Genomic DNA, 26,857 nt, shown 5'->3' with positions numbered 1-26,857 from the left:
CTGAAACAGTTTTAACTCAGATACTGCTAGTAAATTTCATAAATAATTACAAAGAAAGCAAGTAACACAGTGAATTAAACATGAACATTTTAAGTAGAAAGACTGAAATAGTATTGTATAAAATGTACTCCAATAATCTTTTTGTTTTTTGTTTTTTTGGCATGTGCTCTGATATCTTATCATGCACAACAACAGCAACCAGAAACCTTTATTAAATAAGTAAACTGAGTCAGTTTTGATTTCATGTTGACTTTAAAGAGTTGTAATTTAGATTTTATGTTAACTTCAAAGCATTGTAATTCCATTTTAGGGGCTATTAGACTCCAAGAAGCAAGGACATGAGCGTTTGACACGTGTGCAAAGCTGTGGTGCTGCTACACGGGACCACACGTCCACGGTGGGCTGTGAAGTTCTGGAGAGGGAGGAGTCCGGGCTGCTCTCAGCCTGGGAACAGTGGGAGCGTGGAGCTAAACATGTGTGCTCTAGTCTGGAGGGCGTTCTGGCTCAAATGGCCAACTCAGAGCAGGAGTTCAACAGCTCAGCTGCACAGCTGGAGCAGGACCTGCAGGAGTTCAGCAGCAAGCTGCAGGAGTGGCGCATCAAACTGCAGCAGGTGGAGGAAATGACCTCTGGGGAAGAGGCTGTGCAAGGCTGGCAGATAGCAAAGGTAAAGCCTAAAGAGCAAAATAATAAAACCAAAAATAAATTCTTTCTGTCCTTTTAATGTCACTGTAATAATGTTTTTAATGACTCAGGACACTCTGGAAGCATTGCTAAATGTGGAGCCCATGTCTGAAAATTTGAAGTGTCAGCTGAATGACTTGTGCCGGTTCTCCAGAGATCTGGGCGCTCAATCTGAAAGAGTGTCTGGCCTCATTAAAGAATACAACAGGTAGGAGAGCTCATGACCAACACTTCTAGGTCTTACTTTAAGTTTTAATTTTAGCAAAACATTTGAATACACAGAGACAGACCATTGTTATTATTGTTAACTAAAACTATTAACATTCATTTTCGTTAACTAAAATAAAGCTGAAGTACAATAAAATAAAAACTTAATATGAGCCTAAGTACTAAAATTACTAAACTGAAACTGAAATAAAAGAAATTAAGGTTAAATAGAAATCTAAAAAACCTCAAAACCAATAATGGCAAAAGCAAATAACAAAATTACTAAAACTTAAAATGAAAATGTGTATATATATATATATATATATATATATATATATATATATATATATATATATATATATATATATATATACAGGTGCTGGTCATATAATTAGAATATCATCAAAAAGTTGATTTATTTCACTAATTCCATTCAAAAAGTGAAACTTGTATATTATATTCATTCATTACACACAGACTGATATATTTCAAATGTTTATTTCTTTTAATTTTGATGATTATAACTGACAACTAAGGAAAATCCCAAATTCAGTATCTCAGAAAATTAGAATATTACTTAAGACCAATACAAAGAAAGGATTTTTAGAAATCTTGGCCAACTGAAAAGTATGAACATGAAAAGTATGAGCATGTACAGCACTCAATACTTAGTTGGGGCTCCTTTTGCCTAAATTACTGCAGCAATGCCGCGTGGCATGGAGTCGATTAGTCTGTGGCACTGCTCAGGTGTTATAAGAGCCCAGGTTGCTCTGATAGTGGCCTTCAGCTCTTCTGCATTGTTGGGTCTGGCATATCGCATCTTCCTCTTCACAATACCCCATAGAAAATCTATGGGGTTAAGGTCAGGCGAGTTTGCTGGCCAATTAAGAACAGGGATACTATGGTCCTTAAACCAGGTACTGGTAGCTTTGGCACTGTGTGCAGGTGCCAAGTCCTGTTGGAAAATGAAATCTGCATCTCCATAAAGTTGGTCAGCAGCAGGAAGCATGAAGTGCTCTAAAACTTCCTGGTATACGGCTGCGTTGACCTTGGACCTCAGAAAACACAGTGGACCAACACCAGCAGATGACATGGCACCCCAAACCATCACTGACTGTAGAAACTTTACACTGGACCTCAAGCAACGTGGATTGTGTGCCTCTCCTCTCTTCCTCCAGACTCTGGGACCCTGATTTCCAAAGGAAATGCAAAATTTACTTTCATCAGAGAACATAACTTTGGACCACTCAGCAGCAGCCCAGTCCTTTTTGTCTTTAGGCCAGGCAAGACACTGTCTGTTGTTCAAGAGTGGCTTGACACAAGGAATGCAACAGCTGAAACCCATGTCTTGCATATGTCTGTGCGTAGTGGCTCTTGAAGCACTGACTCCAACTGCAGTCCACTCTTTGTGAATCTCCCCCACATTTTTGAATGGGTTTTGTTTCACAATCCTCTCCAGGGTGCGGTTATCCCTATTGCTTGTACACTTTTTTCTACCACATCTTTTCCTTCCCTTCGCCTCTCTATTAATGTGCTTGGACACAGAGCTCTGTGAACAGCCAGCCTCTTTTGCAATGACCTTCTGTGTCTTGCCCTCCTTGTGCAAGGTGTCAATGGTTGTCTTTTGGACAACTGTCAAGTCAGCAGTCTTCCCCATGATTGTGTAGCCTACAGAATTAGACTGAGAGACCATTTAAAGGCCTTTGCAGGTGTTTTGAGTTAACTAGCTGATTAGAGTGTGGCACCAGGTGTCTTCAATATTGAACCTTTTCAGAATATTCTAATTTTCTGAGATACTGAATTTGGGATTTTCCTTAGTTGTCAGTTATAATCATCAAAATTAAAAGAAATAAACATTTGAAATGTATCAGTCTGTGTGTAATGAATGAATATAATATACAAGTTTCACTTTTTGAATGGAATTAGTGAAATAAATCAACTTTTTGATGATATTCTAATTATATGACCAGCACCTGTATATATATATATAATGGCCACTAATTAAGAATTTGTTCTCACGATTTAGTAAATCATGGCGACGATTTACTGATTTGTTCCTTCATTTTAAGTAAATTGTGCGCACGATATAATAATTTGTTCTCTCGTTTTACTAAATCGTGCGCACAATATAAAAATGTGTTTCTTTGATTTAGTAAAACTTGGCCACGTTGGACTAATTCATTCCCTCCTTTTGATTTAACTAAAATGGGAACAAATTATTATATTGTGCACACAATTTAGTAAAACAAGGGAAGGAATTATTTCACGCACAAAATTTAGTAAAACCAGGGAATGAATTATATCGTTTGCACGATTTAGGAAAACGAGGGTGACATATTAACGTGCTGACATATTAATAAGTCATAGGAATTGATAATTTGTGGCCACGATATACATATTTTTCCCATGTTCCAAGTGTGGTGATCTGTACAAATTAGTAGCACAACCAGTTACTCATTCTTATTCAGAAATGCTAATTTTTGTAACCCTGATTCACAGAAATTGTACGGAAGCTGGCAATTCAGATTTAAGTTTGGCATTTTTGTGTGCAGTATTCATCTGTTATGCATGCTGCTGGGAAGTGAGGACCCAAATGCAGAGATGCACTTCAGTGTTTTTATTTAGATAGAAAAATAAAGCAAAAGACCAACTAAAACTACACCGTAGGGAAAAAAATGAAGTCTTTCGGCACAGCAGGCAGAGCAGGGCTTGAGCAGACAAGGCTGGGAGTGGGATACGGCAGAGCTAGGGAGAGCAGCACACATGGAATGTATGACGACGAACTTGCACAGGATAGGGGACACAGGGAGAATAAATAGAAAAAACAAGGAGGGTAACGAGGGAGGACAGGTGGGATAAATAAACCAATAATCAGGTAACGAGGGGCGAGGTCGAGCCAAGAGCACATGGCACATAGAAACAAACAAAACAAAGCCATGTGCTCACACAAAATATGACAGGACAAGACAACACAGAAGCATGAGGTCGTTGATAAACACGAGCCATGTGCTACACAAACCACAACAACACAAGGCCGCCTGGCCAATGAAAATGCAAACCAGGTGCTCGACAAAAGCACACATGAGATAAGAGTGCTCAGTGAGTGAATGAACACTCAACCTGTGTGCTCCCAACAAGAGAAAAAACATGGAGCATAAATGTCTGAACACCGTCACCAAACTAGACTGAATTGCCAGGATCTGAACACCACGCTCCGCACATACTCGAAAACCCACACTCACACAAAGACAAGACAATAGAAGTATTAGAGCTCTGTCACCGTATCAAGAATAAACCAGACCAAAGTGACAGAACCCTAACAGCATCAGAGAGTCTGCAAATGGTAGATGTGCCATCTAAGACTGAGACTGCATGTTATCATTTTTGTTCAAATCCCTGCAGTGAAATCTTTTTCTTCAGCACTCTCGTTTGCATCTTTCTTCTTCTCTGTAGCCTCAGTCTCCAGGTGTCTCGGGAGTGTCAGGGAAAGGAGAAGCTCCTGGAGCAACGGTTCCGTGCTGCTTTTCGAGACTTTCAGCAGTGGCTGGTCAATGCGAAAATCAATACAGCCAAATGTTTTGATGTGCCTCAGAATTTGGCTGAAGCATCGTCCAGCCTGCAGAAGATCCAGGTAACATTTTATTGATTTATTATGAGTTTTCCAATTGATTCCATTCCAGTTTGGAACACAAAATTTAATTCATTGCATTTATGAGAGTAAGTGTTTCTTATTGCAGGAGTTTCTAAGTGACCGTGAGCAAGGCCACGGCAAACTGAACATGGTGGCAGCCAGCGGGGAGCTGCTGATGAGTATCGCTGCCAATGACAGAGCGGAGTCGGTCAGAGCCAAAATAAACACAACCAGAGAAGACTGGAAAACACTTATGACAAACCTGCACCAGAGAGAGACCGCCTTACAGGTGTCTGACACTATGAGAGATCATTTAATCATAAATTCACACACATTTATTAATCTTTTGACATCTGTTGAGTCCGAGACTCTTGATTGTGGCCAGTAATCTACTACTCAAAACTATGTAAACTTGTTTCTACCAGGGAATAAAAACTTGAAAAGGTTTTATCTCACAATTCGGACTTTTTCTCACAATTCCTAGTTCATACTGTATCCTGCAATTCTGACTTTAACTCATAATAGTGAGTTTATATATCACAATTTTGAGAACAAAGTCAGTATTGTTAGATAAGTGCAAATAACTTTTATTTTTTATTCCATGGCAGAAACAAGATTCCATACAAAAAAGCCTTTGCATAACACAATAGCAACTACCTGCAACATCTAAAAATATAGCTACATTTATTATTCATGCTATTCGATATTTCTTGAAAGGTTATAACATTACTTGCAATCTCAAGGTGTACTTAAGTAAATAATTTAGATCATAGGACCTCAGCAGACAAAAAATATTGTAAATTCCTGATCTAGCTAATCAATCATTCTCTCTTTAAATGTAGCATCATTGACCATTTTTTTCCAGAATCTTCAGTCTCAGATGCGGGACTTTGAAACGAGTGTTGAACCGCTCCAGGACTGGCTGAATGAAACCGAAGAAGCCGTACGGGAGAGCAGCAGTCGGCTACATGACCTCACAGCCAAGAAACAGGAACTGCACAGGTTACAGGTGTAGTACAGCGTAATCAAAACCATCTCTATTCACAGCCATTAGCAGAAGAGCCATTCACAAGCATCATTCTAGCTGATCGGAGTAGCTACGCTTCATGGCATTGCTGCTGAACATGAAATAGCATTCACAACTTATTTAATTTTCATAATGTGATGTATTTCATAGTGAAATTGGAAATTCAATGAGAAAAATATGTATACTTTATAATATTTGTAAAAATATGTAGGGCAGGGATTTTATGCATCAGGAGTTATTTGGCTTATGAAAAGAAGGCTAAGTTAAATAGCTTAACATTGGTTAATGTTATGAAATAGCCTGCGTGGCCTTGGTGACATCATTCGAAAAGCAAATTCATTTTAGAGGCCAGGCAAGTTATTTTATTTTGATTAAATATTATAAAGACAGTTATGATTTTTTGCCAATGTGATTATAGTATTATTTATTTATTAATATTTTATAATTTTTTTTAGTTTTTGTAATTTTATGTGCTTTTTAAAAATATATTTCTATTTAGCTTTAATTTATTTGTATTTTAGTTTAAGTCATTTTAGTACTTTAGTTAGTACATCAGAATATTTATTTCAGTTTATTTAATTTTTTTTTAAGTTTTCAATTTAATATTTATATTTTATTTTATTTAAGGTTATTTCAATTAACAAAAAAAACTTTTAGTTTTTGTTTTAAGTAACAATAATCACAACACTGATGTGTGCACAATAAGACCAAGGATGTGTATTAACAAAGTAAGCAGTGTCAGTTTGCTTTACGTTGACTTTAATGTCCGAATGTATGTACAGAAAATGATCAGTGCATGTGATCGAGTGTAGAAAACGGCTGCTTTCATGTCATGCTTTAATCTGCTTCTCTGTCATGCACATTTTAACATCGCTTATCCCCAGTCTTAACGTTTGTCCTGTTCATGTGCTGCCATGTTGCTTTATTAATCATCTGACTAACACAGGACTGTGTGCGATGCTGCTCTGTGCTAACGTGCCTATGCTTTCACAGTCTCTGCTAGAGGAATTAGCCTCTAAGGAGTCTCAGCTGCACAGGTTGAGGGAGAAGGCCCAGCAGCTGTGGGACGGACACACGGCCGGAAAGGGCTTTGTGCACCGTGTCTCGCAGCTCTCAGCTCAGTACCTAGCTTTAAGCAACCTGACCAAGGTAACGTCCCATCTGTCTGCCCGATGGCTACCCGTCCCCGGTGCTGCAGGGGTCGACAGACTGTGTGTTCACATAGGGCTGTGTCCGAAACCTTAAAAATGTTTTATCGGGTGTCAATTTCTGTCAAATGAAGATTGGAAGACATTAAGACACATCTAAATCCAATGTTTATGTCATGTCTTGTCACCATAAAAATGGAGCAGTAAATTAATTCATAAATTTAAATTAGTCTATCTATCTATCTATCTATCTATCTATCTATCTAAAATTTCATTTATTTCAATAAGCAGTGTGGTCATGAAATGTTTGCTTGGATATCTAAATGATATTGAATTATATTAAAACATGATATTGATGATATCTGAAACAATTTTTCTTAATATGTATTTTCAAATAAACGCTATTTGTTAAGTCAGTGACCTTCAGTTTTGGACACAGCCCACGTGTTTCAATTTAGGGTGGAGGACACATTTTATCTGAAAACATTGCATGGAGTAATTAAGCTCATGAATAGTTATTCAGTTTCAGAAAGTATTGTTTTTGATGTCATATTCACATTGTCTTAAGGGCTCAAGTAAGTAATTGTTGCACAAAAAGTATGTATTTAGGGCAGTGTAAGTATTTTTTATGGCCTAAATACTAATAAAAAAAAATCATATGGATCATCCAGACCTGATAAGTATACAACATGACTAAAAAAGTGCTGTTCCTTTCCTTTTAACACATTGACTATTTCTAATATGATGCTACCCCTACCAAATGATTAATTATTAACTGTATGTTATGATCATGTATGAATCATGCACATATTATACTTAGCAACTGATTCACTTTATCTCTGAGAACTGATTATTTATCCAATTATGTTGTGCTTGTCTGGTAGGAAAAAGCATCTAGAATCGACCGCATTGTGTCCGAGCACCAGCTGTTCTCGCAGGGCCTGAAAGAGCTGCAGAACTGGGTGGCTGATACCAGTCACATGCTGCAAACCTACTGCACTCCCACCGCAGACAAAAACGTGCTGGACAGCAGGATGATCAAACTCGAGGTGAAGAACACAGCGGAGAATATACAGTATATTTCTCCTTAAATAACCATAATTACTTTCAAAATGATAACTGGATGCCACATAAATCAAAGATAAAATAGAAACTACACTACTGAAATGTTTATTGTTGAATATTGCATACTGTTTCACATACTACTTTTGTAGTGGACAATATATACTGTGTTTTCATTAAGCACAGGGCCACATTTTGAAAAATTTTTGTAAAGTATTTGACTTTTCATGGCCCTTATCTTGTAGTTTACATGTAATGAGAGGTCTGACATAAATGCATACATGTTACCCAGGCTTTACTGACGGCACGTCAAGAGAAGGAAATACAGCTGAAAATGCTGCTAACAAGAGGAGAGTCTGTTCAGAGGAACACCTCCGCTGAGGGTGTACCTTTGGTCCGCCAACAAATCGAGGACCTCAAGGACTCCTGGGATGGACTGCTGTCAGCATCTATTCAATGCAAAAGGTCAATATGGCCATATTAAAATCAGTGCAAAAACTTAACCAAAAATACACTTCGTTCGATGATAAATAAATTTATATTTGATAGAAGTCATAAAAAGTATATTTACACTAATATGCCATGGTAAAGAAATATTATGTGGTGGTAGTAGAGTGTATGTGTAATGATGAGTTGACAGAATGTGGATCCATTTGCAGCTGTTTATTAAGAGAACTTACAGAGCAGACAGGGCAAAGGCAGAGGCATAAACTGGGACAGGCAATGGTCGAGGCAGGCGGCAGACAAACAGAGTCAGTGTACAGGCAAGGATCAGGGCAGGCAGCAAACAATCACAGTCCAGGAAACAGGCAAAGATCAGGGCAGGCAGCAAAGGGTCACAGAGAATAAACAGTCCAAACGATAACAGGTAACAGTCCACGGGAAAACGCTCAGAAATGATCACCAAGGCAAATCAAGACTTCGCAAAGGGTGGGTGTGGGTGTGTGTGGGTGTGTGTGGGTGTGTGTGTGGGTGTGTGTGTGGGTGTGTGTGGGGGTGTGTGTGTGTGTGTGTGTGTGTGTGTGTGTGTGTGTGTGTGTGGGTGTGTGTGTGGGTGTGGGTGTGTGTGTGTGTGTGTGTGTGTGTGTGGGTGTGTGTGGGTGTGTGTGTGTGTGTGGGTGTGTGTGGGTGTGTGTGTGTGTGTGGGTGTGTGTGTGTGTGTGGGTGTGTGTGTGTCTTAAATAGTCCAGGTAATGATCTGCAGGTGTGTGTGGCAATTGGTGATTGGTGTGGAGTGTGCATGTGATTGGAAGGGAGGATTATGGGAAATGGAGTCCAGGAACTGACAGGAACAGACGGTGATCGTGACAGTATGTTTCATATATATATATATATAATATATGAATATATATGAATATTTTTAATTTTACAAATGAAAAGAACTCATGATCGTTTTCTCTTTTTGTTCGGAACCTAGCGTATGAAAACCACCCACACCCAGCTAACAGGGAACTTTCTCATAACTTTGGCTAACATTCTAACAAGGTTCTTTCAAAGTTATGAACAAACATTATTCCAGAAAAGTTATTAGAGTATTTGTTCAAAGCTCTTTGGTTTTTAATAACATTAGCACAAAAACATTATTTATACATTGTTAATTAAGTTTTTTTCTGAAACAAATAAGTTGGATTTTCATCTAAATTTTTTTAAATGTTACTACTTCTTTCAGAATGTGTAGAAAACATTCAAAAGTAACGTTCCAATAATGTTTGCAAAATTATAAAATGTAATGCTCCCTTAACGTTCGTGTAACCAAGAAAAATATTTTCAGAACATTTAAAAAACTGGCAATTTTAAAGGTTCAGAGAACATTCAGAAATAACGTTTTCATAATTTAAAGAGCAAAATGTTTTAAACTCTAGAATCCTATACAGACAAAAAAGGTTGTTAATAAAAAGAGCTACTATATTAAAGTGTGTTATGTTTGGGTTCGAACAGTCAACTGGAGGGTGCTCTGTCACAGTGGACCAGTTACCAGGAGGACGTGCGTCAGTTTGTGAGCTGGATGGAGACTGTGGAAGAGACTTTAAACTCTGCAGACAAACAGTGTTCTGAGATGAGAGACAAAACCACCAATCTGGGCAAAGCCAAAGTACGATGATATTGTCAGAGTCTCTGAGTCTCTGAATAATTTATAATTGTATTCTAATAAATGTCAGTCCTGTCTTACAAACATTCTCTTCATTTCAGTTGCTCTTAGAGGACGTTTTAAGTCACAGAAGTGTTCTGGACGTCATATCCATGAAGGGATCCAACATGGCTGAGCACTATGTCACCCAGCTAGAGATTCAAGACTTGCAAGAGCGCTATAATATTGTCAAAAATAAAGCCCAGGTAAAATTCATCCCTCACTGGTCACCATATAGAATATTTAGCATGTGTTAATGCACTCACATTTTTCTGCCACAGTGTGCAGTTACCAAAGCGGAGGAGCTGGTGTCGGCCCATCAGGAGTATCAGCGCTGTCTGCATGAGTTTAAAGACTGGCTGGAGCAACAGCAGGAGAGACTGAGCTGCTACACACAGCTGGAGGGAGATGTCGAGACTCTAGAGGACACGCTACGCAAACTACAGGTCAGAAGACGAAATTGTTATTGTAACGGACGTTATATGCTGAGCAAATTTGACAACTTATTTGTTCATTTTATCTTTCTTAACTTCGAAACATCTTGCAGGAGTTCTAATATTTTTTTCTTTTTTAATGACTAATGCTTTTTATATTTAGTAATGCCATTTTTGGCCAATACAGTTGTGATCTACAATTGCATGCATATTTATATTTACAGTTTTTTTGTAATTATCTGCTGAATAATTTGATTATTTGGGGCTTTAATATAAATATTCATTAGAGAAATAACTAATATCTGTCTCCAGGAGCTGCAGGTGCACTGTACAGAAGGTCATGCTCTGCTCAACACACTGCTGGTAACCCGAGAGCAGGTGATTCCCTGGGGCGACCCGCAGTTAGAGGACCGATGCCTGGAGACAGTCCAGCAGGAGTGGGGCTCGTATCAGGCCCGGCTGGGTGAGACCAGATCTCAGCTCAACAGCGCTCTGGCCAAACTCCGGCAGATTGAGCAGAAGTTCCAGCGGCTGGATAACTGGCTCAAAGGGATGGAAACTAAAGGACAGTTACGCTCCGGCCGTCGCTCTGACAGAGCAACAAAAGAGGCACAGCTACAGCTCCTCAAGGTTGGAACAGGAAACATTCACTGAAAAAAAAAATGATGTAGGATTTACTATTTGTGAAATTTCTATTAAATAGTCACACAGAAACAACAATTAACGCATTGAATTAAATGTGAAATTTTGAAGTAGAAAGACTTGAAGACGTATTTTGTACTCCAGTAATCTTTTAGGTTTATTTACAACTTTGAAAAATAACTTTTTACAGCGTATTTACCATAAATCTGTATTGGTACGCCAAAGGTTATAGGTTCAAACCCAAGTTGAGGTTATTCATGAATGTACAGTTGCTCCAAAAGAACTGTTCCAGTAGAAAATATGTATGGATGGAATCAGTAACATGTTGTTGTGATTGATTCTTCAGGGTTGGCATGAAGAGGTGCTGGCCTATCAGGAGGAGATCGAGGGTCTCAGTGTCCTGGCCCAACAGGTTTTAGAAGAGACGCCCATAAGCAGCAGAGTCAGCACTAGAGCCACACAACTGACGTCACGTTATCATGCCCTGCTGCTACACCTGCTGGTACACTTGAAACACACATTTACCTAGCTATCTAAATTAAGACATACTATAAACCTTCTATAAAGTGTTTATAAATCTAATTTTAATCACCTCTGACTAATCCTAACCCTAAAAAACATTTTCACAATTTTTAGAATAAAAAGAAAAAGCAGTATTTACTCTATTTACGAATAGTCTTTCCAAGAGTGGTTGTGTGAGATTTAGCTACACGTAACTTCTTGAGGCAGTTTTGTACCTAAAGTACAGATAAGTAAACCCACAAAAAACATTAAGAAGCCTATCTAAATGGGGACATATCATAATTATTTTGTTTTTAAATAAACCCATTTATAATTGTGAAAGACTGACTATAACTCAAAACTTACCTTTAAAAGACAACCTAAGGCATTTTTAGAATTAAAAAAAAATATATTATTTACTTATAAGACACTCTTTCCTTCAAAGATATCTCATCATAATAAAGTCAGATTTAGATAATTTTTGAGGATATTTTGCCCTTAAAGTAATGATTTGAAACACATACATACTGCAAATACAGCACAATGGTTACAATGCTGAATTGAACTATTAATTTTATATGCATTTTCAGGACACTATCAAGCAGCTGAAGGAGGAAGTGTCCAGTATTGAAGAATCCCAGAGTGTCTTTAGCACCTTCTCTGATTGGTTGAGCACAGCACAAAAGAACTTCAGTAGTGTGAGCACCACTACCATTGATGTGGTTGATCGTGTTGCCATGGAGAAGAAGATGAAAAAATTAGAGGTATGACAAATATAATAGTGATGACCTTTGATTAAAAAAAATAAAGCAGCTTTATATTTTAACGTGTGCAAGTTTACACTTTTGTTCAGAAGTTTGGAGTCAATAATGGAGTCTATTTTAAAAATAAATGCTGCTATTTTCCATTCATCAAAGAATGAAGAAAAAATGTATCATGGTTTCCACAAAATATCAAGCAGCACAACTGTTTTCAACATTGATGATAATAATAAGAAATGTTTCTTTAGCAGCAAATCAGTATATTAGAATGAGGATCATGTGACACTGATGCTGAAAATTCAGCTTTGCAACACAGGAATAAACTACATTTTTAAATACATTAAAAGAGTTATTTTAAATATTACTGTCCTTACTGTATTTTTGATAAAATAAATGCATCCTAAGCATATGAGATCTCTTTCAAAAACATGAAAAAAATCTCACAGACCCCAAACGGTAGTCCATATCCACATATGAAGTTCTTCATTTTATGTCTTAGGCTCTGCAGGGTGATATGGAGCTGGGTCACACCTTCCTGAAGATGATGCGTGAAAAGACTGATCGTGCCATGACGTTCCTGGAGGAACCCGAGGCAGAGAAGCTCAAGGAGGAAGTCGACACCCGACTCTCCCAGCTGGAGGCATTGATCAGAGCTCTGCGGTCAGAGCTTAGTGCCACAGAGAAATCTATACAGCTCTCCAAAGACTTCCTGGACAAATACAAGACTCAATCACAATGGCTCACAGAGACAAAATCACTGCTGGCGTCCCCTGTGGAGCCAAAGGCTGAACTTTATCAAAAAAAGGCTCAGCTAGCCAAATATAAGGTGAGGAATTTTTTATTTTTATTTTTGTGAGAAATTAAGATAATTGCTGTGAATTAGTTACAATATTTTATAAGGAGTTTTATTTTATCAAGTGGCCATTAATGGCAACATTTAGAGAGCGAGGAATAAATAGGCACAATATGATAAATCACATCTCCATTTGTGTGAGCATGAACAATTATGCATAGCTTCTAATATAACCATCTTCAGAGAGTCATGTAAACCCTTCACTATGTCACATGCTTCCTTTGTCCCCCTCTAGACAATCCAGCAGACCATCCAGTCCCATGAGTCAGCTGTCAAATCGGTTATAGAGAAGGGAGATGCACTTCTTGAAACGATCCGGGACCCGTCTGTCAGTGAGAACATTGGCAAGCTGAAAGCCGAGTATCAAGACTTATGCAGTGATGCCAAGGTACTCTCATGCATAATACAAGACCCTTTGAAAATGTGTGTCTCTACTACCTGTGTTCCATGCATTTTGCTGGTCTGTTGTAGGTCCATGTTCAGAGTTTGACGGAGAGCGTGAGAGAGCATGAAGACTATAACTGTGAACTTCAAGAAGTAGAGAAATGGCTGTTACAGATGTCTAGCAGGCTGGTCACCTCTGATTCCATGCAAAGTGGCAATTTAGAGACGGCCACACAACAGCTAGCCAGACACAAGGTGTGTACACTGTTATTATAGCTATTAATTTGACCTTCCAGATATCCCATGAACAATACATGAACAATGCAGCAACTTGCAAGCAATAAAACTACCATAAAAATCCATAAAATAAATAACAATCCATGCGGAAAACAATTTCATAGTCTGTTTCCTTTTGTATCATTTTGCATGTTGTTTGTACATATTTATATTTTTTAATACATATGCATAAATATATTTAGTTTGTAATTTTTGTCAATTCTATTTCTGATTTGGCCTGCTTCTCCTCAGGCAATAATGGAGGAAATATCTGGTTTTGAGGAGCGTTTGACCAGCCTGAAGGACAAAGGCGATCGTCTCACCAGTAGCTGCACGGAGCAAGTCCAGGCCAAGATCAGTCAGCAGATCCAGGCACACCAGCAGGGAACCCGAGACAGTTATTCGGCTATCTGCAGCACGGCTCAGCGTGTGAGCACTCCTTCTAATAAAGTATCTCATTATCAGAAATGTCGTCTTATTTATTTCATAGTCTAATGTTTAATGTTTGGCTCATCAGGTGTATCAGAGTCTTGACCGTGAACTCCAAAAGCACGTCAGCCATCAGGACACCCTGCAGCAGTGTCAGACGTGGCTGTCTACCGTTAAAGAGGAAATCGAGCTGCAGGCGCAGACTCCCTATGGCCTTCAGGAGGCTCTGAAACAGGTAGATGCCACAGAGCAAGAGAGTGATTCTGTGCTAACTGTTACAAAACCGGTTTAGAAGGTGTCTGAACAGATTTAGACATATATATATAAATTTAAAACCACCTTAGAGGGTGTCTGAACAGATTTAGACATACAGTGGGTACGGAAAGTATTCAGACCCCCTTAAATTTTTCACTCTTTGTTATATTGCAGCCATTTGCTAAAACCATTTAAGTTCATTTTTTTTCCCTCATTAATGTACACACAGCACCCCATATTGACAGAAAAACACAGAAGTGTTGACATTTTTGCAGATTTATTAAAAAAGAAAAACTGAAATATCACATGGTCCTAAGTATTCAGACCCTTTGCTGTGACACTCATATATTTAACTCAGGTGCTGTCCATTTCTTCTGATCATCCTTGAGATGGTTCTACACCTTCATTTGAGTCCAGCTGTGTTTGATTATACTGATTGGACTTGATTAGGAAAGCCACACACCTGTCTATATAAGACCTTACAGCTCACAGTGCATGTCAGAGCAAATGAGAATCATGAGGTCAAAGGAACTGCCTGAAGAGCTCAGAGACAGAATTGTGGCAAGGCACAGATCTGGACAAGGTTACAAAAAAATTTCTGCTGCACTTAAGGTTCCTAAGAGCACAGTGGCCTCCATAATCCTTAAATGGAAGACGTTTGGGACGACCAGAACCCTTCCTAGAGCTGGCCGTCCGGCCAAACTGAGCTATCGGGGGAGAAGAGCCTTGGTGAGAGAGGTAAAGAAGAACCCAAAGATCACTGTGGCTGAGCTCCAGAGATGCAGTCGGGAGATGGGAGAAAGTTGTAGAAAGTCAACCATCACTGCAGCCCTCCACCAGTCGGGGCATTATGGCAGAGTGGCCCGACGGAAGCCTCTCCTCAGTGCAAGACACATGAAAGCCCGCATGGAAGGACTCCAAGATGGTGAGAAATAAGATTCTCTGGTCTGATGAGACCAAGATAGAACTTTTTGGCCTTAATTCTAAGCGGTATGTGTGGAGAAAACCAGGCACTGCTCATCACCTGTCCAATACAGTCCCAACAGTGAAGCATGGTGGTGGCAGCATCATGCTGTGGGGGTGTTTTTCAGCTGCAGGGACAGGACGACTGGTTGCAATCGAGGGAAAGATGAATGCGGCCAAGTACAGGGATATCCTGGATGAAAACCTTCTCCAGAGTGCTCAGGACCTCAGACTGGGCCGAAGGTTTACCTTCCAACAAGACAATGACCCTAAGCACACAGCTAAAATAACGAAGGAGTGGCTTCACAACAACTCCGTGACTGTTCTTGAATGGCCCAGCCAGAGCCCTGACTTAAACCCAATTGAGCATCTCTGGAGAGACCTAAAAATGGCTGTCCACCAACGTTTACCATCCAACCTGACAGAACTGGAGAGGATCTGCAAGGAGAAATGGCAGAGGATCCCCAAATCCAGGCGTGAAAAACTTGTTGCATCTTTCCCAAAAAGACTCATGGCTGTATTAGATCAAAAGGGTGCTTCTACTAAATACTGAGCAAAGGGTCTGAATACTTAGGACCATGTGATATTTCAGTTTTTCTTTTTTAATAAATCTGCAAAACTGTCAACAATTCTGTGTTTTTCTGTCAATATGGGGTGCTGTGTGTACATTAATGAGGAAAAAAAATGAACTTAAATGGTTTTAGCAAATGGCTACAATATAACAAAGAGTGAAAAATTTAAGGGGGTCTGAATACTTTCCGTACCCACTGTATATATATATAAATGTAATATATAGGCCTATTACTATTTGAATAAGCAATACTTCAGTGTTTTTATGATATTTAGTTACATTTCGACTACTTCACAGGTGAAGCACTTCAGGGCCCTACAGGAGCAGGCCAGTACATATCTTGATCTGGTTTGTTCAGTGTGCGATTTATCTGATGAGTCTGTAAGGGCTACAGCTGCCAAAATACAGCAAACCAAATCAATGGTGAGTTTGACCATGCAGACTTAACTAATACTGCTTTGGGATGTAAAAGTAATCTAGTTAATAATAATGATTTTTAATTCTACAGATTGAGGAGAGGATGACCATTTCTCAAGAGCTGTCAGATAGCTGGAGGGAGATTAAAGAGCAAAAACAGGAACTCTCAACACTTTTCCAGGACATGGAACAACAATTGCAAAGTCTCTCCAGGAGACCTGCGGAGCTGGAGCCCAAGATTGCTCAAAACATGCTTGATCAAGCCAAAGTAAATATATGTGTCTGATCTTGATGCATATAATAAAACTTTTTAAATGTCTTTTTATATATTTTAAAATGGTATGTTTATAATTTTAAAATAAAAAAAATATTTTAATATACTGTATATATTGGTAAATGTAATGTAGGGTGGGAAAAAGTTGGCTATGATTTTATTGGTTAATATTATTTTTTACCTGCCCTGGCCTTGATTACAAAAATGGACAAGTTATTACATTTTGATGACAGATTATGACAACAGACATTTTTATTTTTAGAATAATGCGCACAGACACAGAGATTTATTTATAACGTAAAAGAGTTTTCATTTCTCATGTTGTCTCTCTTTTTATGCTTGTCTTATCCTCTGTGCTCATGTTGCATGTAGGAATTTGGCCAGCAGCTTCAAAGCAGACAAAGCACTCTGACTAAAATGACAGAGCTTGTGAGTAAGCTGACAGAAGGGAAGGAGTCTCCTGAGCATATAGAGATTGGTCGACTGAGTCATGCATGGCTAGATCTGTGCCATCAGGCTAATAAATTGCAGGCTCAAAGAGAGGAAGATCTGCAGAGGACTAAAGAGTATCATGACTGTATCAGTGCCATGGAAGCCCTCTTTGAACAAGTGTCCAAGGAGTGGGATAACCTGGCCAGGTAGACCTATTACTCAGGATTTAGTGTAAATGTATTTGTATGACACTTTTAATTAGTGGTACACTGAAAGTGTAATTTGAGACTTTGGGACTTACATTATTCTTTCATGATTTTGTAGAACTGATGCTGAGAGTTCATCTAATCATTTGGAGGCTCTTCGGAAACTCTCCGTTGTTCTTAAAGAAAAGAAAAACACACTTGAGGACCTCAAAGAGCAGAAGCAAAAAGTTATGTACCACTTAAACCTGGATGACAAAGAGCTGGTGAAGGAGCAGATCAGCCACTTTGAGCAGCGATGGGCTCATTTAGAGAGCCTCATTGAGAGGAAGATCCAAGACTCCATTGTGACCCTTGAAGACATGGGCCAAGTTGAGGCCCGTTTGAGGGAAGCTCGTGAATGGGCCGAAGAGCAGCGGCCTGCCCTGTCCGAAGCCATGAAGATGAGTCCTCCACCTGAACTGGCACAGAGTTTCCTCTTTGACCATCTCAGCATATGCAGTGAACTGGAAGTCAAGCAGCTTCTGCTGGCCCAGGCTATGAGTGATGCAGATAGAGTTTTAGCACATCTTGGGCTAAACGAAAGGCAAAGACTGCAGCAGCTCATCTCAGAAACTCAAGCAGAAGTGGAGTCCTTGAGTGTGAAAGTGGCTCAACGTAGGAAACACCTAAGCAAAGCCTTCACTGAGAGAACCCAGTTCCTGTTGGCTGTGAATCAAGCTATCACCTGGGTCCAACAGAATGAGAAGAAAGCACAAGCAGAGGAGTACATAGCCCTTCTTCCCGATGACCTGTCTAAGCAGGTGAGGACATGCAGGAACATCCAGAGTAGCTTGAGGGCCTACCAGAGTGAGCTGACCTCCCTGTGGTCCCAAGGTAGGGATTTGATGAAAGATGCCTCTGAAGAAGAGAAATCAGAGATGCTAAACAAGCTCCAAGAACTGCAGAATACCTTCGAGGTTGCCCTACAGAAATGCAGCCAGAGGCTTCAGGAGCTGGAGAAAGTTTTGGTGACTAGGAAATACTTCAAGGCAGATCTTGAAAAGATATGCCAGTGGTTGAAGCAAGCTGATATTGTGACCTTCCCAGAGATCAACCTCATGAATGGAGATGCAGAATTAAGTTCACAACTTACAAAATACCAACAAATATTGGACCAAGCCATGGAATATGAGAACCTTCTGCTAACTGTGCAAAGAACGGGTCAAGAAATACTTCCCACTCTGAATGAAGTTGACCATTGCTACTTAGATGAGAAATTGATTGCTCTTCCTCAACAGTACAATAATATTTTAGGACTAGCAAAAGAGAAACAGGAGAAGATACAGCAAGCCATTCTCGCCCGACAGGAATATGCCTCCTTTATTGATGTCACCCACAAAGCACTTAAAGAACTTGAGGAACAGTTCTACAACTTAGGGACGCAGTCTGTCAGCATTAAGACTGAGGAAGTTGTCAGTCTTCAGGCAGATTATAAAGCCCTTCTAGAGGAATTGACCAATCTCGGACAAGCCGTCAGTGAGCTTAACCAGAAGAAAGAGGGATTTCGGAGCACTGGTCAACCTTGGAGACCTGAAGAAATGACCCAACTGGTTAGCCTTTACAACGGACTCAAACGATTGATTGAGCAGAGGGTAGAACATCTCGACGACACTCTGGAATCTTTCGAGGACCATCAAGCCATGGCTATGCAGGTTGATTCTGAGCTGAAGGCCACCAAAGAGCAACTGGTGAAAGTCAATGCGGAGACTCAGTCAGCTGAGGAGAGACTGAAAAACTATCATGCCCTGGCCGCTAGTCTTCAAGGTGCCAGCTCTCACCTCACTCGACTCATGGAGCAGATGGATAACCTGGTATCCCACATGGATACCGCTGCACACGAGGCTTCAAAGCAGCGGGTGACCTCTTGGCAGGAAGAGCTTCAGTCCTTACAGTCATCTGTTGGAGAACTAATTATGGAGTGTGAGAACAGGTTTGTGCAGAGTAAAGACTTTGAGACCGAAGTCAATCGGACCTTAACTTGGCTCCAGCAAATCAAAGATGAACTTGGCTCTGAGGTGGTGGTAGACGTCAAGGTTGAGAAGGTCCAGGAGGAGATCCGGAAGCAACAGATAATGCAAGAGGAAGTGCAGTCGAGGTTGAGGATAGTGGCAGCTCTTAGCACCAGAGAGAAGCAGAAGTACACCAGTGCCAATGAGCTCGTTCCCGCTCACGTGGACTCAAGTCTACAAGAGATGGCCAAGCTGGAGGCTGATGTTCAACGTGCCCTCAGCTCCAAACAGGCAAGTTCTATTGAAATCATCAATTTAACCAAGACTATTAGTTAAAGCACAAAAACCTTGCATATATGTTCACCATAATATATTGTGTTTAAGATACTATGCCCCAACTTGGGATTCTGGTATGCCTACCAGGCCTCTTAATAAGTTAAGCCAGTAAGAGTTCCTAGTCAACCAATGGTTCCCCTACACTCTTAAGAATAAAGGTTCTTTATTGGTATATATGGTTCCATGAAGAAACTTAAATGTCCATGGAACCTTTCCATTGCTCAAAAAGTTCTTTATCTCGCAAAAAGTTCTTCACACTAAAAGAAATGGGTTTTTTTAGGAAGTGTTACATGAACGGTTCTTGGGGGAACCCAAAAAAAATGGTCCTTTCTATGGCATAGCTGCAAAAAAAACAAACTTTGGGACCTTTATTTTTAAGAGTGTAGCTTACTATTAACTAATGAATCCAAATGTTTCTCTTATAGATTACTTTAGAGCAAGCTCTTGCCTTGTGCCAGAAGTATCACTCCAGAATGCAAGCAGCATGTGAGTGGCTGGAGGATGCTGTGGGCTTCTTGCAGCAGGCCAGTCTCGGGGTGGATGTGGAGAATTACGAGGAATGTTTGAGGCAACAAGAAGATATCATGGCCACTGAACAGGAGTTCCTGGGTGTTCTTGAGGAGCTGGAATCATTGCCACCTCAACTTGAAAACCTGGTCAACCCTACAGCCAAAGAGCAGCTTCGACTTAGTGTGGAGTCTGCACAGCAGAGAGGTGTGGAGGTCAGAGACCAGCTGCAGTGCCACCAAGACATCTTAAACAGGTACAGTTTGGTACAGAGCACAGTTTTCCAAAACATTTGAGCTCTTATATATATTAAGGGTTTTTTGTTGTAAACTGAGCCAAGTTTTATGCTGATAAAGACTACTATTGTAGTTTGTTGTAGACCTGAATAATAATCAAAGTTATAATGTGACCTTTTCAGCTGTGTTACCCAGTGGAATTCATATCAGGAGGCCAGACAGACAGTCATTGAGCTGATGAATGAGGCAGAGAAGAAGCTAACAGAGTTTTCCACAGCCAAGGCTGCAACGGGCCTGGAAGCTGAAGAGAAACTCAGGAGTCATAAGGTGAGCTAAGTATGCCATAAGTATGCTCTTTCTTTAGAAAATAAACTTACTCAACTGTCTACATGATGATAAACCAATTAAAAATGGCTTTATCTTTGGCCTGCAGTCGTTAGTATCCATGGTGAACAGTTTCCAAGAAAAGTTGACTGGTCTGGAAGAGCAAGCGTCCCAGTTAGAGCTGATTGGAAGTGACGCCAGTAAAGCCACCATAAGTCGATCCATGACCACAGTGTGGCAGCGCTGGACCAGGTTACGCAGTGTAGCAAGAGGGCAAGAGAGGGTGCTGGAGGATACGGCCCACGAATGGAGAACTTTCAGGGAAAAGGTGCAGTTTTACTTGTGGTAACAAATATTGCTGGACTCATTTGATGTTATGATGCTCTGTCCCTACACAAATTATGGAAATGTTAAAATGCTGTAACATTTTAAATAGTAAATCAAATGGTTTGAAATGGAATATTGAATATATATATATATATATATATATATATCAGGTTAATGTCGCAAAGAATTACATAGTTTTTCAAACAAGACAACTATGTTTTTTAGATGATGAAGGTTAGAGCTGTAACAGAAGAGCTGAAGGGCCGTGTTCCTGATTGCACCGCTGAAAAAGCCTCCAAAGCCACACTGCAGTCACATCTGGACCAATACGAGCTGGTTGGTCAGGACTTAGAGAGGGAGCTGTCTTCTCTAACTCTCCTACGACAGTATGCTCTCAGCCTCCTACATGATGTGGAGGTGTCTGTGCCAACAGCTGATCATGAGCAATTACCAAGTCTGAAGGAGATCAAGGCCGTGCAAGATCAGCTAGAGAGGTGTGTAATATTTCTCCAAAACAATACAAAACAATAATTATGAAATCCGGCACCAAAATATTATAATGTCCAGTACAAAATATGCTAATATTTTTAAAACCTGTCAAGAGCACACTGTTTTTAAGTAACTCTAATATTGGCTAACACCAATATGATGACAGATATATTGTGCAATATTAGTTATTTAGGACCATTAATAACTATTAATTCAACTGTCTATAGTAACCAATGTATTTGTAGCTTGTGCAAATCGTAAAAACAGATTGCTAACCAGTTTAATGTTAGTGTAGTTTTGCTTCCAATATTGGCTTGAACAGAACAATGCTGATAATTGGCTTGTACCAGCATTATTGACTGAATGCTAATCTGTGCAATCTGTGTCTCTTGTAGTCTCCTGCAGAAAGCCAGGACAGGAAAGACTCGAGTCCAGCAGGAACTATTAGACAGGGAAGGTGTGGAGAGAGGACTGAGTTTGGTCAAAAGCTGGATCCAGGACTCCAGGGAGCTCCTGCTGAACCCAACATCTGATCTGGATATTCTGACACAAGAATTGGAGGTGAAAAAAAAAATTGTGAAACAGTATTCAGAATCCAACAATATTTGCTTCAAACTTTAGTATGCTACACTATTTTGCATGTTTAATTAGGTGAAGTTGAGCATTTTGCATTGTGGGATGCAGTACCCATTGCAGTATGTCTTGTATACTACACATTTTAGCTAATTCAGTGTGTCGTCCTGGCTTTGCATGCATATAGAAGATTTACATATTGTGCACAGTGTACAGACTATAGTAGTAGCATGTAAATAGAATTGTAGAATGAATCTTAATTGTATTTTAAATTTATGCAGGTGATGCATGGAGAGCTGATCACTCATCGTCAGAACGTGGACAAACTTGCAGAGCAGCAGCAAAGTAAATACTTGGACCTGTATACTATTTTACCATCAGAGATCTCAATGCAGCTGGCTGAAGTGTCCCTGGCACTGGGGTCCATTGAGGACCAGGTACATAATTACCCTTATTTTTTTATTGATTTAGTTTCTTTACTAAACCATAGGAGATCAATGTTTTGAACAATATTACTTTTTTTTTTTTTTTACTAATACTTCATATTATAAGATATAAATGAATTAATCCATACCTTTAGGTTCAAGCCAAGGAGAGAGACATCCAAAAGACCAGAGTTATCAAAGAAGAGTTCAACTCCAGAATTCATGACGTATCTGAAAAATTGAAGGCTGTCTCTGCCACTCTAAAGGAAAAGGCCACTGATATTGACCAGGCAAAAGATGAGGCCAGAGTAAGTGTGGCATCCTAATAATTTTTATATTGATAATATTTCAGTGTGTTTTCTATAAACAAATGTTCACTGTTTTAAAGTACTTAAACTCCTTTCTGTATTTCCAGCGTCTCTGTGATGAACTTGATGGCTGTGGAAGAAATCTGTCTGAGCTAGAAGCCGCAGTGCAGGACTTTGGTCGCCGTAACCCTTTGATAGCCAGACAGCTGGCTGATGCGATTGCCAAATTACGAGAGATCCATCATCACACTCTTCGACTGGCTGAATATAAGACTATATGGCTGAAGAAGGTAAGATACATTATGTTTTACTAATAGACAAAATGAACATTCAGCTAATAGAAAAAAAACAGAATCAGTTGAATGTGTATCAGTTGTACATTGTATGTGATGTGATGCGTTGTTTTTTTTTTTTTTTTTTTCATAAGGCCGATGCACATCTAGATGAGTACAACGAGATGTTTGAGTTCATAGTGAAGTGGACAGACAGAGCCAGGAGCCTGGTGAAGGCCAACATCATCTGGAACTCCTCCTCGCACCTGCAAGAACAGATCAGGATCTATCAGGTGAACCACAACACACACACAAATCTAATGTGTGTATAACATTTAAGTCCATTTTGGTGCAAATATCTGTTGTCTACAGTGAAATTAATAATCTGTGCTTTTGACCTTGCAGTCTGTTCTGCGTGAGTCGCGTGAGCTCCATGGTGATCTTGAGGCCATGCAGGAGAAGGTGGAGATACTGTCTGAGACGCTGCAGGTGGAGGCCATGGGACAGCAGGTGTCAGAACTGAGCCGTCACACTGAGGAGCTGGAGCAGAACATCAGATCACGACTGCAAAGTCTACAGGACGCAGCAAAGGTTTGAGCATCTCAAGCCCCTAAAACTATTTCCTCCTTCCTCAGATTTGACTATATTATATATTCTGTTAACTACAAAAGCTCAGCATGACTGACTTTGTATTTTCTTTTAGGATATGGAGAGGTTTGAGAGTGAAGTGAAGGCCCTGCATGTGTCTCTGGAGCAGGTTCAAGCCACTCTCACGTCTCCTGAACTGGCCCGACTGAGTCTAAAAGAACAACTGACTCAAAGACAGGTACATTAATCTGCTTTGATCTTGAACATACAAGTTATTTGAGCCGTATATTTCCATGCACAGCCTACTTGACTCCATTATAGATGTTGTGTTCTTGATATGGGTAATAAAATTGATTTTAAATATAAATTTAGTTATGGAGCACCGGCTTAGTAGTTAGTTCAATTCAGCTTGATTCTGTCCTTCTTCCTGTTTTCCCACCTTCTCTGCTCCCTTTTAAATAAACAAGCTGTAAAAATGTGTCTGGCTGTAGTGTAAGTGATTAAAGATCTGACAACAGAAAAGTTCTTCTGATTAATTATTGAGTCTTTCTGTAAACCTGGTTTACATAGTTTAGTGTATAAAGAAGGGAAGCCCTTTTTGTAGAATGGATTATGTTTGTTTTTTCAGCGTTTGCTGGCAGACATGGAGAGCTTCAAGCAGCAGGTAGAGGCAGTGCAGGAGTGTCAGAGCGCTCTAAGAGTCCCTGAGGAAGTGGTGACCAGTTTGTCCATTTGCCGCACTGCTCTGAATCTGCAACAAGAGGCCAGTCAACTGCAGCACACTGCCATCCAGCAATGCAACATCCTGCAGGTAGGTGGCACCAGATGGGAATAAAGACACCTGCTCAGCACCAAATACGTTTAATGCTGCATTCCATTTACCTCGGAAGTCGGGATTCTGTATTCTTAAGTCAGGGTTGTTGCTGTTCCTCTGAGTTTCCAAGTCGGCACTCTGAATTGAGGGGGCGTTCCAGTTAAAAGTTCCAACTGGGAAGTCGGAATTTTCATCTTCTGAGTATGGACAATAAATTATCCTTAATCAGGAGTTGAGTGCTTATTGCTTATTAGGCACAAATGATGTGTTTGTTTTATGATCTTTCAGAAGGACTATAATTTAGGGATGTATTCAGATGGTTATTTTTAGAGTGGGTCGAGTTTTGCTGCATTAAATGTCCCCACAAAAACTAGGCTAACATCATTAAGTGTACATGATGTAACAGCTCCGTAAAGGAACTAAATAGTGTATTAATTTTGCATTTGAATATTTCAAAGGTGTCTGAACGAGGTGGGTTAAGGGGTAGGGTTAGGGTGTAGTAATTATAATTAACCTTGATTAAGAACAATAGAAAACCAGTAGGACATTCCTATCATGATATAAAAATAAATGTGTGTGATATCTGTTTTAGGAGGCAGTGGTGCAGTACGAACAGTATGAACAGGAAGTGAGAAACCTGCAGGGCATGATTGAAGATGCTCACCGGGTCATTCAGGACCAACCTGTGAACACCAGCAACATCCAAGAGCTGCAGGCACAAATTAATCATCATGAGGTGCAGTGTTATTTTAGTATTATTTATACTAGTATTTACTAATATTACTATCATAGTATTTATTAACATTTTGATTTAGATTTTATTTTTATATTTTATGTTTGCTTAAGTTTTAGTAACTTTGTTTTTGTCATTTTTATTATTATTTTTTAATGTTTCTATATAGCTTTATTTTTATTTCAGTTTTAGTTTTAATCATTTTAGTACTTCAGCATACACAAAATTCCACTTAGTCACTTGCTAAGGTAACATTTCTAATTTTCATTCAAGTTTAGGTTTTTCATTTAATATTTATATTTTATTTTATTTTTAGCTTTATTTCAATTGCCAAAAAATATTTTAATAGTTTTAGCTTTAGTTAACAATAGCAACATTGATGATGTGTCATGTATATTCAGCTCCACACTAGTTATGTTTCCATCCACCTATTTTTATTATAGATTATAGCTAAAAAAAAAAAGAAAAAAAAAATGGAAATGCCAAGATGTGCATAAATTCTAAAAATGCACATAAAAAATGTATATTTTTTAATCCAAAAAGATGACATGCGCATAAACTATGATGGAAACACATTTACCAAATAAATCCCTTGATGTGCAACAAAAAACTCACATGACTTTTCCTCAACAGAGGATTTAATTTGATAACTGGAGTTACCAGTGGACCAGTTTCATTGCACAGCATCTCAAATGTTGGTCTAAAATGTCTGAGCCAACGTCTGTCATCAAGATGGTTGGGTATAATTTCCACCCGGAACTGTCTTACACATTGTGATTATGATGTATGAAAAAGAGCCACAGTGTCTTTCCAATTTGTAGCAACTTTCATTTTTATTAAAGATATTTTGCACCAATTTCCCTGGAAGTGATGATATAGTTCTCTTGAACACATGGGATGGAAACAGTGTTTTATCCATAAATATTTTATGCAATATTACAAGTTTGCACTTAAGTTAAATTCACAACTTTGGATGGAAACATAGCTACTGTCCTCAGATCTTGTTTTTGTTGAATTTATTTTTAATGTCTACTGTTTGTGGTTAGCCAGATGATCTTTCCTGTTTCTTGCATTAAAATAAAAGGCAGCTAAATAACATATTCTGTCATATTTCTGTTTATTTTTATGTAAACAGGAACTGGCCCAGAAAATCAAGGGCTACCAGGAGCAGATTGCATCTCTGAACTCCAAATGTAAGATGCTGACGGTGAAAGCTAAACACGCCACCACGCTCCTGACAGTGAGTGATGCAGAGGGTTTAACCGAGAGTCTGGAGGAACTGGACGGTGATGCTATTAAAAGAAATTCCCAGTCACAAGTCTTGGTACGTAACTGTTATTCTGAACGTGGGCACGACAGTATAATCGTGGGTTAAGGAAACAAACCGGAGTGTTAAATGTCTCAAAAAGTGATTGCTGTTTGTTCTTGTATTCTAAATAATTGTGTGCACTACAAAAATCATTTTTAATCATGTTTTAATCGTTTAATCAGAATATTTTTTTATTTTTTTATACAATCATCCTTAAAACAAGGTAAATTTACTTGAGAAGCAAATGACATAAGATATTAAGACTTGTTACCCTTGAAAAGGTTTTTAATCCAAATTTAGGAAAAATGGATCTTAAATATCTTTAGTTTCTATTTTAAATTTG

The 26,857-nt window shown here is 39.2% G+C and overlaps 1 protein-coding gene across 12 annotated transcripts in view; it reads left to right on the top strand.

The window, feature by feature from the left end:
- Positions 1-26,857, top strand: part of syne1b (spectrin repeat containing, nuclear envelope 1b) — a 121,011-nt gene that overhangs the window by 52,609 nt on the left and 41,545 nt on the right. For 11 of the 12 annotated variants that reach the window (XM_051867412.1, XM_051867421.1, XM_051867422.1 and 8 more), the window contains 37 exons: positions 311-667; positions 756-892; positions 4,345-4,522; positions 4,629-4,811; positions 5,388-5,531; positions 6,543-6,698; positions 7,582-7,746; positions 8,052-8,224; positions 9,698-9,851; positions 9,950-10,093; positions 10,169-10,333; positions 10,634-10,951; positions 11,310-11,465; positions 12,055-12,228; positions 12,725-13,051; positions 13,314-13,466; positions 13,550-13,717; positions 13,991-14,167; positions 14,256-14,402; positions 16,254-16,379; positions 16,465-16,641; positions 17,020-17,285; positions 17,404-19,564; positions 20,035-20,372; positions 20,535-20,679; positions 20,786-21,004; positions 21,229-21,497; positions 21,888-22,053; positions 22,347-22,502; positions 22,646-22,798; positions 22,906-23,088; positions 23,226-23,363; positions 23,476-23,661; positions 23,774-23,896; positions 24,287-24,469; positions 25,065-25,208; positions 26,341-26,529. In XM_051867412.1, coding sequence (XP_051723372.1) covers positions 311-667; positions 756-892; positions 4,345-4,522; positions 4,629-4,811; positions 5,388-5,531; positions 6,543-6,698; positions 7,582-7,746; positions 8,052-8,224; positions 9,698-9,851; positions 9,950-10,093; positions 10,169-10,333; positions 10,634-10,951; positions 11,310-11,465; positions 12,055-12,228; positions 12,725-13,051; positions 13,314-13,466; positions 13,550-13,717; positions 13,991-14,167; positions 14,256-14,402; positions 16,254-16,379; positions 16,465-16,641; positions 17,020-17,285; positions 17,404-19,564; positions 20,035-20,372; positions 20,535-20,679; positions 20,786-21,004; positions 21,229-21,497; positions 21,888-22,053; positions 22,347-22,502; positions 22,646-22,798; positions 22,906-23,088; positions 23,226-23,363; positions 23,476-23,661; positions 23,774-23,896; positions 24,287-24,469; positions 25,065-25,208; positions 26,341-26,529 — 8,898 coding nt within the window. The remainder of the gene's footprint in view (positions 1-310; positions 668-755; positions 893-4,344; positions 4,523-4,628; positions 4,812-5,387; positions 5,532-6,542; positions 6,699-7,581; positions 7,747-8,051; positions 8,225-9,697; positions 9,852-9,949; positions 10,094-10,168; positions 10,334-10,633; positions 10,952-11,309; positions 11,466-12,054; positions 12,229-12,724; positions 13,052-13,313; positions 13,467-13,549; positions 13,718-13,990; positions 14,168-14,255; positions 14,403-16,253; positions 16,380-16,464; positions 16,642-17,019; positions 17,286-17,403; positions 19,565-20,034; positions 20,373-20,534; positions 20,680-20,785; positions 21,005-21,228; positions 21,498-21,887; positions 22,054-22,346; positions 22,503-22,645; positions 22,799-22,905; positions 23,089-23,225; positions 23,364-23,475; positions 23,662-23,773; positions 23,897-24,286; positions 24,470-25,064; positions 25,209-26,340; positions 26,530-26,857) is intronic. The other variant, XM_051867419.1, reaches the window with a different exon arrangement.

This window comes from Ctenopharyngodon idella, chromosome 17 (genome assembly GCF_019924925.1).
Source record: "Ctenopharyngodon idella isolate HZGC_01 chromosome 17, HZGC01, whole genome shotgun sequence".
Classification (NCBI taxonomy): Eukaryota; Metazoa; Chordata; class Actinopteri; order Cypriniformes; family Xenocyprididae; genus Ctenopharyngodon; species Ctenopharyngodon idella.
This window is presented reverse-complemented; position numbering and strand designations above follow the sequence as displayed.